This window comes from Otolemur garnettii, unplaced genomic scaffold (assembly GCF_000181295.1).
Source record: "Otolemur garnettii isolate 467f Iridium unplaced genomic scaffold, OtoGar3 scaffold00028, whole genome shotgun sequence".
Taxonomy (NCBI): Eukaryota; Metazoa; Chordata; class Mammalia; order Primates; family Galagidae; genus Otolemur; species Otolemur garnettii.
The window spans coordinates 1,204,143-1,218,380 of NW_003852423.1; the positions used below are offsets into that span (position 1 = coordinate 1,204,143).

The 14,238-nt window shown below is 34.1% G+C and overlaps 1 protein-coding gene across 24 annotated transcripts in view; it reads left to right on the forward strand.

Annotated features, from left to right (window-relative positions):
* Nucleotides 1-14,238, forward strand: part of HDAC9 (histone deacetylase 9) — a 906,973-nt gene that overhangs the window by 415,641 nt on the left and 477,094 nt on the right. For 2 of the 24 annotated variants that reach the window (XM_012804389.2, XM_012804393.2), the window contains exon 1: nt 12,087-12,239. The exons of the other annotated variants lie outside the window; for them this stretch is intronic. In XM_012804389.2, the coding sequence (XP_012659843.1) occupies nt 12,239 (1 nt within the window). In that variant the 5' untranslated portion in view covers nt 12,087-12,238. Of the gene's footprint in view, nt 1-12,086; nt 12,240-14,238 lie in introns of those variants that run through there. 24 annotated transcript variants of the gene reach the window in all.

Sequence of the window (14,238 nt, forward strand, 5' to 3'; positions counted from 1 at the left end):
TGGCATGGGAAATGCAGCTAAGAAAAGCACCTCTCTTAAGAAATTGCTGCTTTTTCGTGTTGATGTTGCTATTTTCTTGGTGCGTCTGTAGGGTTTAACTTAGATCCCTTCCATTACTGTTTCTGTGCATATTCAGAGACTGTTTAGGGACGGCTGCTTCTGAATGAAATTGCAAACTATTGCTTCTGATGAAAGATGAGGCTGAGATAAGTAAAATGTACTTGGGGGTGTTTTGCCTTACTATGCAACTAGAAAAAGGAGATCTGTACTGATTGTAAGCCTGTTCAAATGGGGCTTTAAAAATCAGGTAAGTTCATATTGTGGCTTCAGTTTAAATTGCAGCCTTGGCTAGCTTGATGATTTTATATTTACAGTGTGCGTACAGAAGTACATCTATTTATAGACCTACCTTCTGATGTGTGTTTGCTGTGGAGTTGTAAAGGTAGTTTTATTTTTCTATACTGTGGCTTTTTCTCATTAGCCAAAAATGAAACTGTTCAGAGTGAAATAAAATTATTATTAGCAGATGTTTATTTTAATTTTCTTCAAGAGCGTTCAAGAAGTCTAGCTTTTTCAGGCAGATGCAATGGCATAAGATACATTGAAATGTTTTTTAAAAGCAGGTGCAACATTTTAAAGGATAACAGTAACAGATTCCAATTTGTAGTTTCTCTGTGTACCCTCAAGGAGAAGAACTGATGGAAGATGGAGCTTGTCAGCCTTATCAATTTATATTTGTTAAAAGAGCATACTATTTAGGAAATAGTACTTACTTGTAATTATTACTTTTCATATTTATTTCCTAGAGCCAGTTCAGAAAGCTTTGGAAATTCTTTGTTTTTGTCCCCTTCTGAACGCTTCAGCCTGTATTGGCTTAAAGTTCTCACGCTGATCTTCTAAGTTCCCATGTGGGGTTATTCCCAAGTATAGATCGCTGCCTAGATTTCCATGATAAGAATGCAACATATAGCAGCGTTTACTAAGTAGAGCTAGGTGTGAAAGAAATATTCCACAGGTTGGTGTGATGTCTGTTATGGTGTTGATATACCTTCCCATCTGAGGATCTATGTTGGAGCTAGTTTTCTTAAAACCTGGGGTAGTTATGATTTTAAGGTCCTCTGTTTATCCACTCTTTTTTCCTAAACTCAGAATAAAGTATAAATTTTGTAGAATTTGGTGTTTATATACTGAAGTGAAAGGAATTACCTTAATGAGTAGTCGCTGTTTAATGAAAACAAACCTAATTTTAATATAGTTTATTACTGTGGTCGCAAAGGGGACAAGACCTTGGGGAGGGGTTAGCAGGTATGTCTCTAATGGAACTGGTCACTTAACTTAGCATTTTATTTTAAAAATATGGATATACTTTTTGAAAATAACTTTTAGCTATCCTTTCAGTACTATGCTTCATGCTTTTAGTCTTGCCTCTGTGTTACAAGTTTGATATTTCTTTCATATGATAGAAACATACATGCCTTCCAAGTAGCAACTGTCTGCTGACGCTGAAACTGTCTACAGGTGTTAGCAGAACTTTGCTGTTTCTCCACATTTGGTGATCGCACACAGCTTTACTCCCATTTCAATTAAGATTATCATTTTTCTGACATTTAATGATTTTTATACACAGCAACAAGATTTTTCAAACTAGGAAATGCTTGAGACTGTCTGTGCTATGTCTGTTGTCACTTCTTCAGGAAGCAACATTTAAGCGCTTGCTATCAAATGAAAAGTGTCACAAGGTTAACAACAACTCCAAAGTCTGTCTGGAGTTGTTGGGATAAGTAGGGATACTTTTAAGTTCTAGGTATTTTTTGAACATGAGCATAAAACAGTTGCTTCCTTCCTACCATATCATGTAATATTTGATTTTATTTCATGTATGTTCCTAAATTTAAATCACCTAGTTTTTATTGTACATCCCCTGTGAAGCACTGGTTCTCAAACTTGAAATTAGCAGGAGAATTTTACAAAATAGGATGGCTGGATTTCACTCCTAGAATTTCTGATTAATTGGTGTGGAAACAATATGGATTCTGGGAGTTTTAAGTTCCCCAGCTATTCAGCTAACTTAGATCTACTGGGAGTTTAAGTTAGCTAACTTAGATCTACTGTCAGGGGTTGGGGAATGGATGGTGATGCTGATTAAAGTATCATCAGTAGAGTTGGTCCTTGGAGTTACTGGCTAAATTAGGGCATATGTTTATCCTCATTTAGCTATAAATCCTGTTCAGCTTCCTTTTAGACCAGTAGCCTTGATATGTTTCATAGGCTTAGAAAGGGACAATGTCTTTGGATCTGAAAGGAGAAAAGATGCATGTCAGTAGTGCAGAGCTGTGGAGGGAGCACCGTGCTGGGTGTCCAGGCTCTGTGTCCTGCCATGAGCTCCAGTGCCAGCCAGTTACACCCCTGGCTTCTTAGTCCTCTTAAAACTGAAGAATAATGATATACTCTTATTTACCTGTTAGCAGTCTTGTGAGGTTTAAATGTTTCAACATGTCCTTAAAATGTATATACTCATTTTTATTAATCACTATTTTTAGTGAACGAAACTAGGGTACTGGCTTTTTAATGCTATGCTCTATCTTGCTGAATAAGCCATAAGAGTTAAGATTTAAGAGTAGGTCACCTGGGGAAATGATTTTTCATTTTGATAATTAGTTTGCTTTATCTTATAAATCAACTATTTCTTTGGTTATCTTGATTTCCTTATGCAAATCATGACTGTTGGTCAAGGTAGCTGGTATATGTGTGTTTGGTAAAATATCAAATTATGTAATAATCAAAGGAAAAGAAATTTCAGAGTTTGTGATTGAACAGCTAAATCACAATGAAAGTTTCTTGAGATTAATTATTTTAAAAGCTTGGTTTTATTGTGCAATTGCCATTGTTTTAGAGTTTCTAATTGTTGTTCTGGTTACATTGGATTTTATACAGTCATACAGATGATTTTTGTTAAGACTACTTTATATGCTGTTGGATTGCAAAGGTTATGTGTGTGTATCTTTTCCTAATATTGACCTCGCCAGGCCAGGCATCTTAGGTAGAACTAGGTTAGATAATGTAGTCTGCTAATGCCTTTTTAGTTTAAAGATCTGTAATAGTGAATCTTGGAATTCACTATGAGTGACACATTTTTCCAGGTACATCTCTACTTTTGTGGCTCGTGTATGCCACTGTAAGTGACAACTGTGGCAGGAACTGAAGCAGGTACAAATACTGACTCAGGTCACTCAGTGGGAGCTGGCAGGGTTAGGGCGTTCTCCTGCTGCCAGGAATGTTGCTTGACACGTTGGACAGCAGAGCTGTCCAGAGAATGTTGGAACAGTTATTATGAAGGAATTTCCTAGAGTTTGTACAGCATTAATGTAAGATGCACTTCCAGTAAGGAAAGCTCATATTTTCACCATGTATTCTTATTTCAGGGTATAAGAGAGAAACACATTTGAGTCAAAATCTTTTATTTCTTTTATATATGTCTTCACCCTTTCAGAATCCTTTTGTTCCTTGGTGTGTGGTGTTAAGAGAAAAGGAACATTTTAGATTCAGTAGTCACTTATGTCTACTTGCAAAGCAGAATCTAATTATGAAAATGTAAGTCTGTGAAATGTTCCTGTCATGTCAAGATTCACTTTTGGTATTCCCCGTAATTACTGTTTTCCCATTCTCTAACTCAGGTTATCTTTACTTACAAGTCTGTTATCAATTGAAATAGTCGATAGGTATCAATCAAAAAGCTAATTATAAATAGGTCCATTGAGAATGGGGACAAGAATAAGTATTTTATATTTCTGAGGATGACACAGTGGTATGATTAAAGTGTGTCCATTAATTAAGAAAATATAATAAAACCCCTTAGAAGACCAAAATAAACCAATATTTGGAATTTAAATGTTTAAATGGTGACTTTCATCTTGGAGATGAATTATTTGAAAATATATCACATAATTTCCCTCCACTGATAGATAATGAAGTAAGCCCAAAATAATGTAGCCAGCAAACACCCCCTACATCCTCCCTGAGTATTTAACACTACCTAAGAAAATGATACAACCTAATACAACATACTTCAGAAACAAATAGCTGAGGGAAAAAAAATGGAAGCAAGTGTTCTTCATTTTTCAAAAACAAAGAAAAGTAATTTCACTGAAAAAGAATAAAATCTTCAGCTTGAAAGAGCTCTCTCTCCATTATTTAGCAAAATGTTATGCAAGTACTCAGCCCAGAGTCATATCCTGATTGGGCTAGCAAGTGATAAACAATTCTTCTGGAGTTCAGGCAGGTAATAGTCCTTGCCTATGGAGGAGAAGTAGAGCCTATGGAGGGGAAGGTGGGGAGGAAGTGACCATATGGGACTTAGGAAGGCTTATCAAACTTATACCGCACTCAACGCCAAAATATAATAAAGAAAAAACCTGTCAAGTTCTAAAAGGAAGTGTATCCCTGTGTAATACTCACCTTAGATGTAATTAAAGTACAGCAGTCCCCAAGTAATAACCATCATCTAGAAATATGAGTCACATTTATGGACCAAGGCTCCAACTTACATACAAATTCAACTTAAGAACAAACCTATGGAACCTATCCTATTCATGACCTGGGGACTGCCTGTATAAAGAAAATAGGTAAGCAGGATAGAAATTCTCAAACACTCAAGTGAATACTTAAAAATGAAACACTTACAATGAAGAGTTGAACTTAAAACAGATAAAAAACTAAATTCAGAAGTAGAAAAAACACTGTAAAAGTAATGGAAGAAGCATTTGACTCCTTTAAACAACTATTGGATTGTGGTTACAGGACAGGAACTAAATGTTTTAAAATAGGGTAATGTAGAAATATTATCGTGGTAACCAATGTGAGCTGTTGGGGAGAGATGAGATGGAAGGATTTGAGAAAATGCTAATATCATTCCCCTTCTGAGCAGGGACAGACTTCCTGATACTTAAAATAGAAACATAGTTTTAAAAAAATGATTCCAAACACTGATTTTTAAAAATAGTTTATTTAACCTTAGAGAGATCTTTTTGGAAATGGTATCTCTTATGGTGAGGAAGCATTTAGTGCATTTATAGTCCCTTTAATTGCAGTTTTAAATCCGCTAAATTCAGTAAAATTTAAATTTGGTTAAATTTAAATTCATTTTTTAAATAAAAATAACATCAGTGATATGTTCTTATTTTTATAAAAGTATTTTTTTCCATATATCCATCTCCCCAAAGAATTCACATAATGATATAAAGGAATTAGCAAAGATTTTGCGTTTGTGTTTGGTGAAGGGGAGGGGCTTTTGCGTTTCTCAACGTATCTTTTTGCATTGTATGAATTCTTTTAATTTTTTTTATTACGTATGAATTCTTATAATAGATGTATATCCTCCAGAAATGTTTTTTATACACCCATGCACAATGCTACAATGTTAAAATACTAACAGTGATTAATTGTTAAGTAGTGCACATGTATTGTATGTAGTACGTATATTTGTTTTCTATGCAAGTAAAAGAAACTATAGTCAAGATGACAGAGAAGTAGGACATTTGTCATTTAATAAAATAGCTGGCTGGTTAGGTAGCACCAGGTGCTTGGTAATATCAACAGCACTCAGGTCCTTCATACACCTCCACTCTGCTGGCCTTAACCTTAGTTGATAAGATCATAGGATTGATTCCTACAATGATCTTAAGTCAGTTGTATCAGTTCCAGGCATCATGCCTTTGTTATATATGATAACTTCCAAAGCTGAGGAAGGAAAACTTTGCTTTCTTGAGGTCTTTTCTTTAGAAATGAAATATTACCCAGAATTTCCATAGTAAATCATTTTTTATGACTCATTGGCCAGAAGAGCATCACCTACCCATTCTTCAACCAGTTGTTGAGAAGAGTTGGGACAACATGGCTGAGCCAGGGACTGTGGATACTTGAACTCAAGTTTTTATTGGAAAGAAGAAAGGGTCAGGAAGAATAGACCTCAGCTAGGCCCCAGCAGTATTTGTTTACAGTGTGTGCATAATATATTTGGGAGTATAATTTTCTTCTTGGCAACTTTCTTTGTTTTTTGTTTTTAGAAATATAGATAATAAAATAAAATAAATGTATTACATTTTTAATTTCCCTTTTCATTGAACAGTGGGTATTTCATTTTTCATAAAGATAATACCTCTCTTTAAGTATAGGTAGAGCTATAATTTTTTTTACTAGTATTCAATAAATTATCTTTCTAAATACTATTTGTTGTTGGAAGTAGCCCACTAAATTAATTATGGAATAAATGATCTCTCTAGGTGGTAAATCTTTTTTTTTTTTTTTTTTTTGAAGAGAGGATGGTCAACATTGTAACCTCCTGCATTACAAGCTTAATTATAAACTTGAACAATATATTCCTTTAAGGTTGGCCTGGAAGGAACAGAAAAATTTAATAATGTGTGAATTGTTTTTACTTATGTCTTATTTATTTATTTATTTTGGAGATAGCATCTCACTTTCTTGCCCCAGTAGAGTGCTGTGGTATCATAGCTCACAACAGCCACAAACACTTGGGCTTAAGCGATACCCTTTCCTCAGCCTCACAAGTAGCTGGGACTACATGCACCTGCCACAATGCTTGACAATTTTTAGAGATGGGGTCTCACTCTTACCCAGTCTGGTCTGGAACTCCTGAGTTCAGGCAATCTACCTGCCTTGGCCTGGGATTACAAGTGTAAGCCACTGTGCCTGGTGACTTGTTTTTAATGGATAAAAAGAAAATTTATCACTAAAATACTCAGAATGCAGTGTCTTTACTAATAGGTCATCATAATTACTCTGTTGTAAGAATAATGAACAGTTTTTACAATACAGGATAACTACATTCTAACATCCTTTTTTGAACTGGAATACTTTGAGAAACAATTTATTTGAAATAAAATCTCATGAAAATGAGTTTAAAAAATATACTTTCAAGATGAAATTCAAAATATATTGGCACATGCTTCAAATCAGTGTGGCTGGCTGTATCATGGTCTGTTCATAAAAGCAAGCTGAAGGGCCGGTGGTTAGCTTGAGATTTATGATGTCCTTCTTATTGACAATTTTCTTTCTATTCCCAGGAAGTTGACAATAAGGAAACAGAGGGAAAAGAAAATACCTTGTGTTCCCTTTTCTAATCTTCTTCAACTAAGTCAGTTGCACAAAACTAATCTATACATTTTTGTAACATGGAATGACCTACACTTTAAGTATTATTAGAAACCATTATGTTTAGGGTAACTCTAAGTTGGTATGATTCATGAATACAAAACTAAGTAATTCCTATGTTTCTATAAGAATATCTTTTCCATTCATTACCATACTGTTAACTTTTCCATAGTAAAATAAGTGATGGGCTTTTTGATGCATGGTGCTTTTTAAATACCCAATAATTAAATCCAATGAAAACCACTTTTAAGGAAGAAAGAAATTTACCAAACCACAGAGTGTAGCTAGTCATTTACTTATGATTAAACTCTTTGCATGCTGATAAGTTTGGAAATACCCACAACTTTTATTTGCTTTTTTCACCTCATGGTTCACCATTTGTATTAGAAACTTTTTAATTCATAATTTATGTTCATTATTGACTCACTTGCAGCCATGTGGATTTTAGTCTCAGTTTGAGTGAGGTACATTTTGGTGTCTAAGGCATTACATTTCCAAACTGGGTTAAAATGTGAGAATGTCATTAAATTGTTTCAAAATTTGAAACTTTTCAAATTCAAAACAAAATCAACAAAATCTGAAAACAAATTCCATAAAATTTCACTAAATTTTCATTAAATGACATTGTAACTTAGTTCTTGCCTTAGTGGAAAAATAGTTACCCATAAGTTTTCAGAGAACCCCAGTAAGGTGAACTAGAAAAAAGCTCTGGCTGAGTTGAGCACTGTTTTAACTGTATCCTTGATGTTGCTTTTGAAACCTGCTTATAATTAAAATTTAAATGTGTATTTGAATTAATGATTTTTATATTAGGAACTATTAATTTTAGATTAGAAAAGAAAACGTCACCACTAGGTGTTCTTTTCATGCTTTTTCTGTGACACACTGATCATCTTGTGGTTTAGTTCCACATTAGAAGGTCAGTGATTGGAATTTTTCAAAATTTTTATTAGTCATTCTTATTAATATTGATATAATAGCTAAAGTTTTCAGAGTTTCTTCATGTAACCATGTAATAAAGTATGCAGTAGTTGTAAGAGTATTTCTATTTTACAGCTGAGGAAAGAGGTTCAGAAAGATAAGGAACTTACTGAGGGTTATTGTAGGTAGGAAGTGACAGGGTCAGATTTAAACTCTGGCTACTTCTCAAAGAGACAAATATTTAGCCTAGGATAATTTTATTCATATATGTTTGCAGCTAAAAATGTGGAATCATCTATATTTAATATTTCTTAATCCTAAAAGGCTTAATGCACAAACAAGCAACTATGTTGATAGTCTTGCAGGAAAATTCTTACTTCACATTCACAGAGCTTGATAATTAAATTGGAGGAAGTTAATACTACTCAAGGATGACAGGAGCTTAAAGAAACCTCCAGAGCAGATACTCTGGACAGAACCAGCATTCCCAAAGCATTTGGCATCTATTTGCCAGAGTTCAAAAGAGACAGATCTTCAGAGTAATCTTAGCCTCATTTCAAGAAAATAAATTATTACCAATTATTTTTATCAGGGCAAAGCATTTTTTTTTAAATATTGGCCTTGAGGGGTTCATTTCTTTTGACAAAAATGCTTGAATTTTGCCCACTTTCGTATTTACCTAGAAATGTGGGACTCATAAACTCTGTATCTCTATTCAAATCTTGATTTCAGTGTACAATGTGAAATTCTTGAGCCAAAATAAACATCTAACTTACAAAATTTAGATTCTACTTATTTTGATATATATTGGTTCAATTTGGGTCTCATTTGGGCATTTTGAGTGAAAACTGAATGGCAGTGTTTGTATGTACTATCATGATATTACATCTTACTTTGAGGTAAAACTTTTTTATCTGATGAATATTATATGTTATATAGGTGGCTAAAGCATAAAATTCACCAAGAGATACTAATCCACTTACTCAAGAGCCAACTCTTTGGTTTCTGTCTACTAATTTTTATAATCTTATTTGCTATCAGAATCTTGAAGCCATCTTTCTGAATCAATACATTGTAAAAGTGTTATTGATTATCATGTTAATGACTAACATAATTTATTGCCTTCCTAGGGGAAATACGCTTTTAGAAGATCATTAAGTGCATTAAAACCTGCAGATGCCCACATGTCTGTGCCTTGCTTTAGCAGGCTGACTCCTTTGGGTCAGTTATTCTTAGCCTTGGTATTTCTATCTTATGGCATAGCAGGTCTAAGATTAGCTTGTTAGGCGTTATCATGCCATCTGAGTTACCTCCTAATATAACTCTACACTGGAATGATTATTTATAGAAAGAGCATTCTGTCATTTTTGGGTTATTTCTAGTAGTTTAAATGAAGAAGAATAACATTCAAGTGAAACCACAGATTCCTTCCTGCTGCCAAAACATGATAACTGTCTGCTTAAGGGGCAATAATGTTGTTTCAGTGTGTGCTCAGGGTGATTGCAGAATTCTTTTTATCTCTGCCACCTTGAAGAAAGATGTGGCCTTTGGGTGGTGATGTACAAAGCTATGGAAGGAGAAAGAGATAGCCTTCATGGTTTCTGTCACAGAGCACAAAAGACTGGTTGATGATGACAACAAGAGACACACAGGTTTATTTTTAGAAACGGACATTGCTAAGCTTTCTGTTTGGTGTTAATATAGCACATAAACAGGACTCCTTGGGGCTGTTGACCTTTCTAGTGAATATAGCATCATATACACACTGTTTTCTTTTGCTACTTTGTAAGAATGATTTTATTATTTAAAAAAATTACAACTTTAAAACTAAGAAATCCAAATTCCAATCAATTTCTTCAATATTTTTTTTAAAATCCCATGAAGATTGAGTCTAAGAAACCATAGTTTATGAAAAATAATTGAGTAGTATAAGTATACTGAATATACAGGTTGACCATAAAGTGTGGGAAAATAAGTGAATATACATTATCAATGAATTTAAATAATAAATATCTATGCTTCTAGTTGTATTAGTAGAATGTATAACATATACTATGAAAAATATTGTGGTTATCATTCATTTATGTAAGTTATTTATTAAAATAGATCAGATAAAATTCTCAGCATATGAATAATAAGTATAAGACTGTGCTGGAAGTTCACATGTAACTAACTCTTAGTGAACCCAGAAAATTTCATGCACAATGTATTTGCAGTTTTACTTTTTGAGAAACATTCTGTTAGTTTACTCTTGCCGTATCCTTAATACGGATCTTAGTAATTGATAGTTTTTTCCTCTAAAATGGAAATTGTGATTTTTAATGATTCATTGCTGTTATAATAGATGTTACTACATTTCATGTTACACCTCAGTCAAAAGGCTTTAGAATGGATAACTTATAGGACTCTTCAGAAATATTTATAATTTTGTCATTAATTGTGTACAGAATATTTTTAAAAGATAAATATTTTTGAGTTTGTGTTGCCTATAATGAATCCACTAACCTTTAGGAATCTGCAAAATGAAAGACAAAAACAAGAATCACACAGCAGTGAAAGTGTGTTAAAAGAAGCCAAGACATAAATCAATTCAGAGGGTGGAAGTAGAAGCCAATGAAAGAACAACAACACAAGCTGCACCCTAACCACTCTTTAGATGAGCAGATTGAAGGTTTGGGGAGATAAGGAAGTTGTTTGAAGCTTTGGAGCTGAGGTGACAAGGTCCTTCATCTATTCATTTTTTTTTTCCATTCAAAAATACTTGAGAATCAATCATGTACCAGATATTATTCTAGGTACAGAGGACAATTTTGAGAGCCAATCCCATACCAGGTAGTATTCCAGGCACAGAGGACATGTCCATGAAATAAGAAAGGCAAAGAGACACATGGTGAACTGTTCAGTAGAGTGTTGGATGGATAAGGCTACTTGAGATAGTAACAAGTACTAAGGCAAAAAGAAATTTGGACAATGGGTAGAAAGTGCCTGATGGTAGCAGGAGCAGTGTTACTAGCTGGTTAACTGAAGCTATTGGAGGATGCAAAGTAAAGAAGGCTATCTTTCTGGAAAAAAAAGTAGGTTTTCCCTCAACATTCCACTTGGTTTAAGTCAAATAGAATGAAAACACAGAATAGAGGAGGCAATGTTCCAGAGCTATTTTAATCTCCAGTTACCTCTGTCCTAATGAAGGAATGGGAAGCCCTTAGCAGTAGGTAGGTAAGGGATCCAGTAAAAGGCTCTTTGCCACAGTTTTCTCTGTTTTCCATAGGGAGAGACTGTGGAATCAGGTTCCTCTCTCTAGGATAAATATTATTGACTGGAAGTGAAGGTAACATTTAGAACCCCTTATCTTTTCTCATTCTGAAAGGATCATCTTGTCCCTATACCAACTCTAACCTCATGCTAAAATTTCTTACCAGCTATATGACCTATTGCTAGTAGTTTAGTTTCTGTTCCCTGGGGGCTAAAAAGAAGGGGAGCAGTATATCATACACAATTTCACACACTTTTAAATGTGTATAGAATATAATATTCATCAGATAGTCATTTGGGGGGTACTTGTTATGTACTAGATATTTAATTCAGGTAAATGATGAGTCAGATAACACCTTTGCTAGATGGTTGAAGACTGTTAACTAACAAACAAAATGTTCAGAATGCATAGTCTTACCATGTTGATGAGTGGCTAGATTTGTGACAGATTGTTACAATAGTTGAATAAGGAAGTATTTCACAGAGATGACAGATCTATTTTAAAAAATGAACGAAAAACAGCACCGTGTGCTAGGCTGTTTTCCCTACATGTTGTACTTTGTGAATAGGGAACAATGGTAAATACGCACAGTAGGTAAGACTAACATATTTGAGGGACTGACACATATCTCACATGCTTGATGCCTCATGGGGTTTTCCCTCAACATTCCAATTGGTCTAAGTCAAATGGAATGAAAGCACAGTTAGAATAGAGCAGGAAGCGTTCCTGGAGCTATTTTAATCTCCACTTAGTCCTGCCTTGTGGAAGGGATGGGGAAGCCTCTATCAGCCGGTAGGTGAAGGAGCCAGGTGAAGGCTGTCAGCTACGATTTTCTCCAGCCTCAAGACACTGGACCACATGCTTTGTGGACTGGCAGTGTAGCTTGAGAAAAATAGTTAATAGCAATTCCCCCACCTGCCCCAATAATTGTCTGGTTCAGTCAATATTTATTGCATCCTTGATGGTTGTATTTTTAAGCTAGGCTTCTTATTTTCCTGTTACTGTTAGTATTGGGTTTTTTATTTTTTTAATATTTAAGAATAATCTTTCATTTCCTTTTTCTGATGTATTTTAATGCTTCATTCCGACTAATCATTGGGGAAATCTTAACTCTATGAGCCCAGTTCAAATGTTCCCTAGTGCCTGATGCCATCCCTTATTCCTCTTAACCTCTGCAGGACATCCTCGGTTATGTGTATTCTCTCTCTCCACCCCGTCTCTCTCATCCCTTTCCCCCATAAGTCTTTATTATTCCCTTAGAACATTTCTATCTTCTGTCTTACTCTGTGGTTATTTATGTACATGTGTCCCCATCCTCCCATTAGTTATATTATAAGCTCCAAGAGGAAAAGGATCATGTTTTACTTCTATTTTTATTCTCTACAGTGCCTAGGACATAATTGATGCCTGAAACTATTTTTAGATGAATGAATGAGTGATTTTTAAAAGAGTACGGTATTGTTGCACAATGTCTGCTTTCATAAATTTTATATTTTTTTCAAATGATTTCTTCTTTTATAAAAAATAACTTCAGTTTCTTTGTAAATTTGAGAAATATAGACATTTTTGAAGCATTAGAGCCTTTTACTCAAAAGTTCAAACCACCTGTTATAGAATATAATCGAGGAATGACCTCCAGTGCTTTGACAATATGCGTATGACCCTTTAAATGTTTCAGATATACTTTTCAAAAGGAATTTTGGAATATTTTTATTTGATTTGATTTTTCAATGAATAATGAATGCCAATAGAAATTTCCTGAGATATGTGTCTGCATTCAGAATGTGAAGTGTGAAATAGCTAATTTAAGACTGCCTGAATATAAATGCATACTTTTTTATCCAAGGAGAAGAATAAATTTAGTTGTGAAAATGATTACAGGTGTACTTTTATGTTATTCAAATACCACTTCAAATTTAATACTATTTTTCCCTTCTGCAGGATTTTTATGTAGAGACAATTTTCTCAGGTAAAGGGCAAAAATAGGTGGATTTGCTGTTAACAATAGTATCAATTTGAAATAATTTAGCCCCTGGGATTGCTATTTAGAACTCATCTACATTTATTCAGACATTATTTAATTGACTGTATTCTTGGACAAGGGGGCAAGGAAAAATGATTTTTGATAAACAATTTCATAATCAAACCTTGAATGCCAGTGGCATCAGTAATTTAAAAAAAAAATCTAAAGTGGAATGTCAGAACAGGGAATTCTCATAGATATTAAGGAAAGACAGATGGAAAGGATGAATCAATCTCTGTACACAGTTCTTCAAAGAGAAGAATTAAATAAATATACTTATGTATAAGTGAGAGAGGATTCATAAAGGAAATAAGATATAATAAAGCTGAGAAAGATGTAATTTTTAGGGTAGTCTTTTTATGTTCGTTTTTTAATGTTTTAGCCTTAAAACTCAGCGTAAGATAGGATATAGGGCATTAAGAATCAGAAAATTAATTGAGTTAGTTGATAATTGAAGGCCAAGAAAGAGTTGGATGATATAGCCAGATTTGATGGTGGAGGTGTTGAACTTGGTGCAGTGGAGGATAGCAAGTGATGTGCTTGTGACTTTTCACTTGCTGCCAAATGGCCCTTCTCAGCATTGTGGGTCCAAGCTCAGTTTTAATTGTCCTAATAATTATCTTGAGATGGAACAAGTAGAACAAGTAAAGGTGGATATGACCTCTGGGCCTCAGGGAAGTAATTCTTATTAAACTAAAAATAGAAGAGGAAAGTAAATGTTACTCATGAAAATCTTATCTGAAACTTTATATTTAGTGTTAAAATTAAAACATATTTTCTTTGATGTCAGACCTTTATGTTGGGAGGTTCTAATCAGTGTTCCAAGATGTGAACATTCAATAAGATATATAATAATAAAAAAAAAATAATT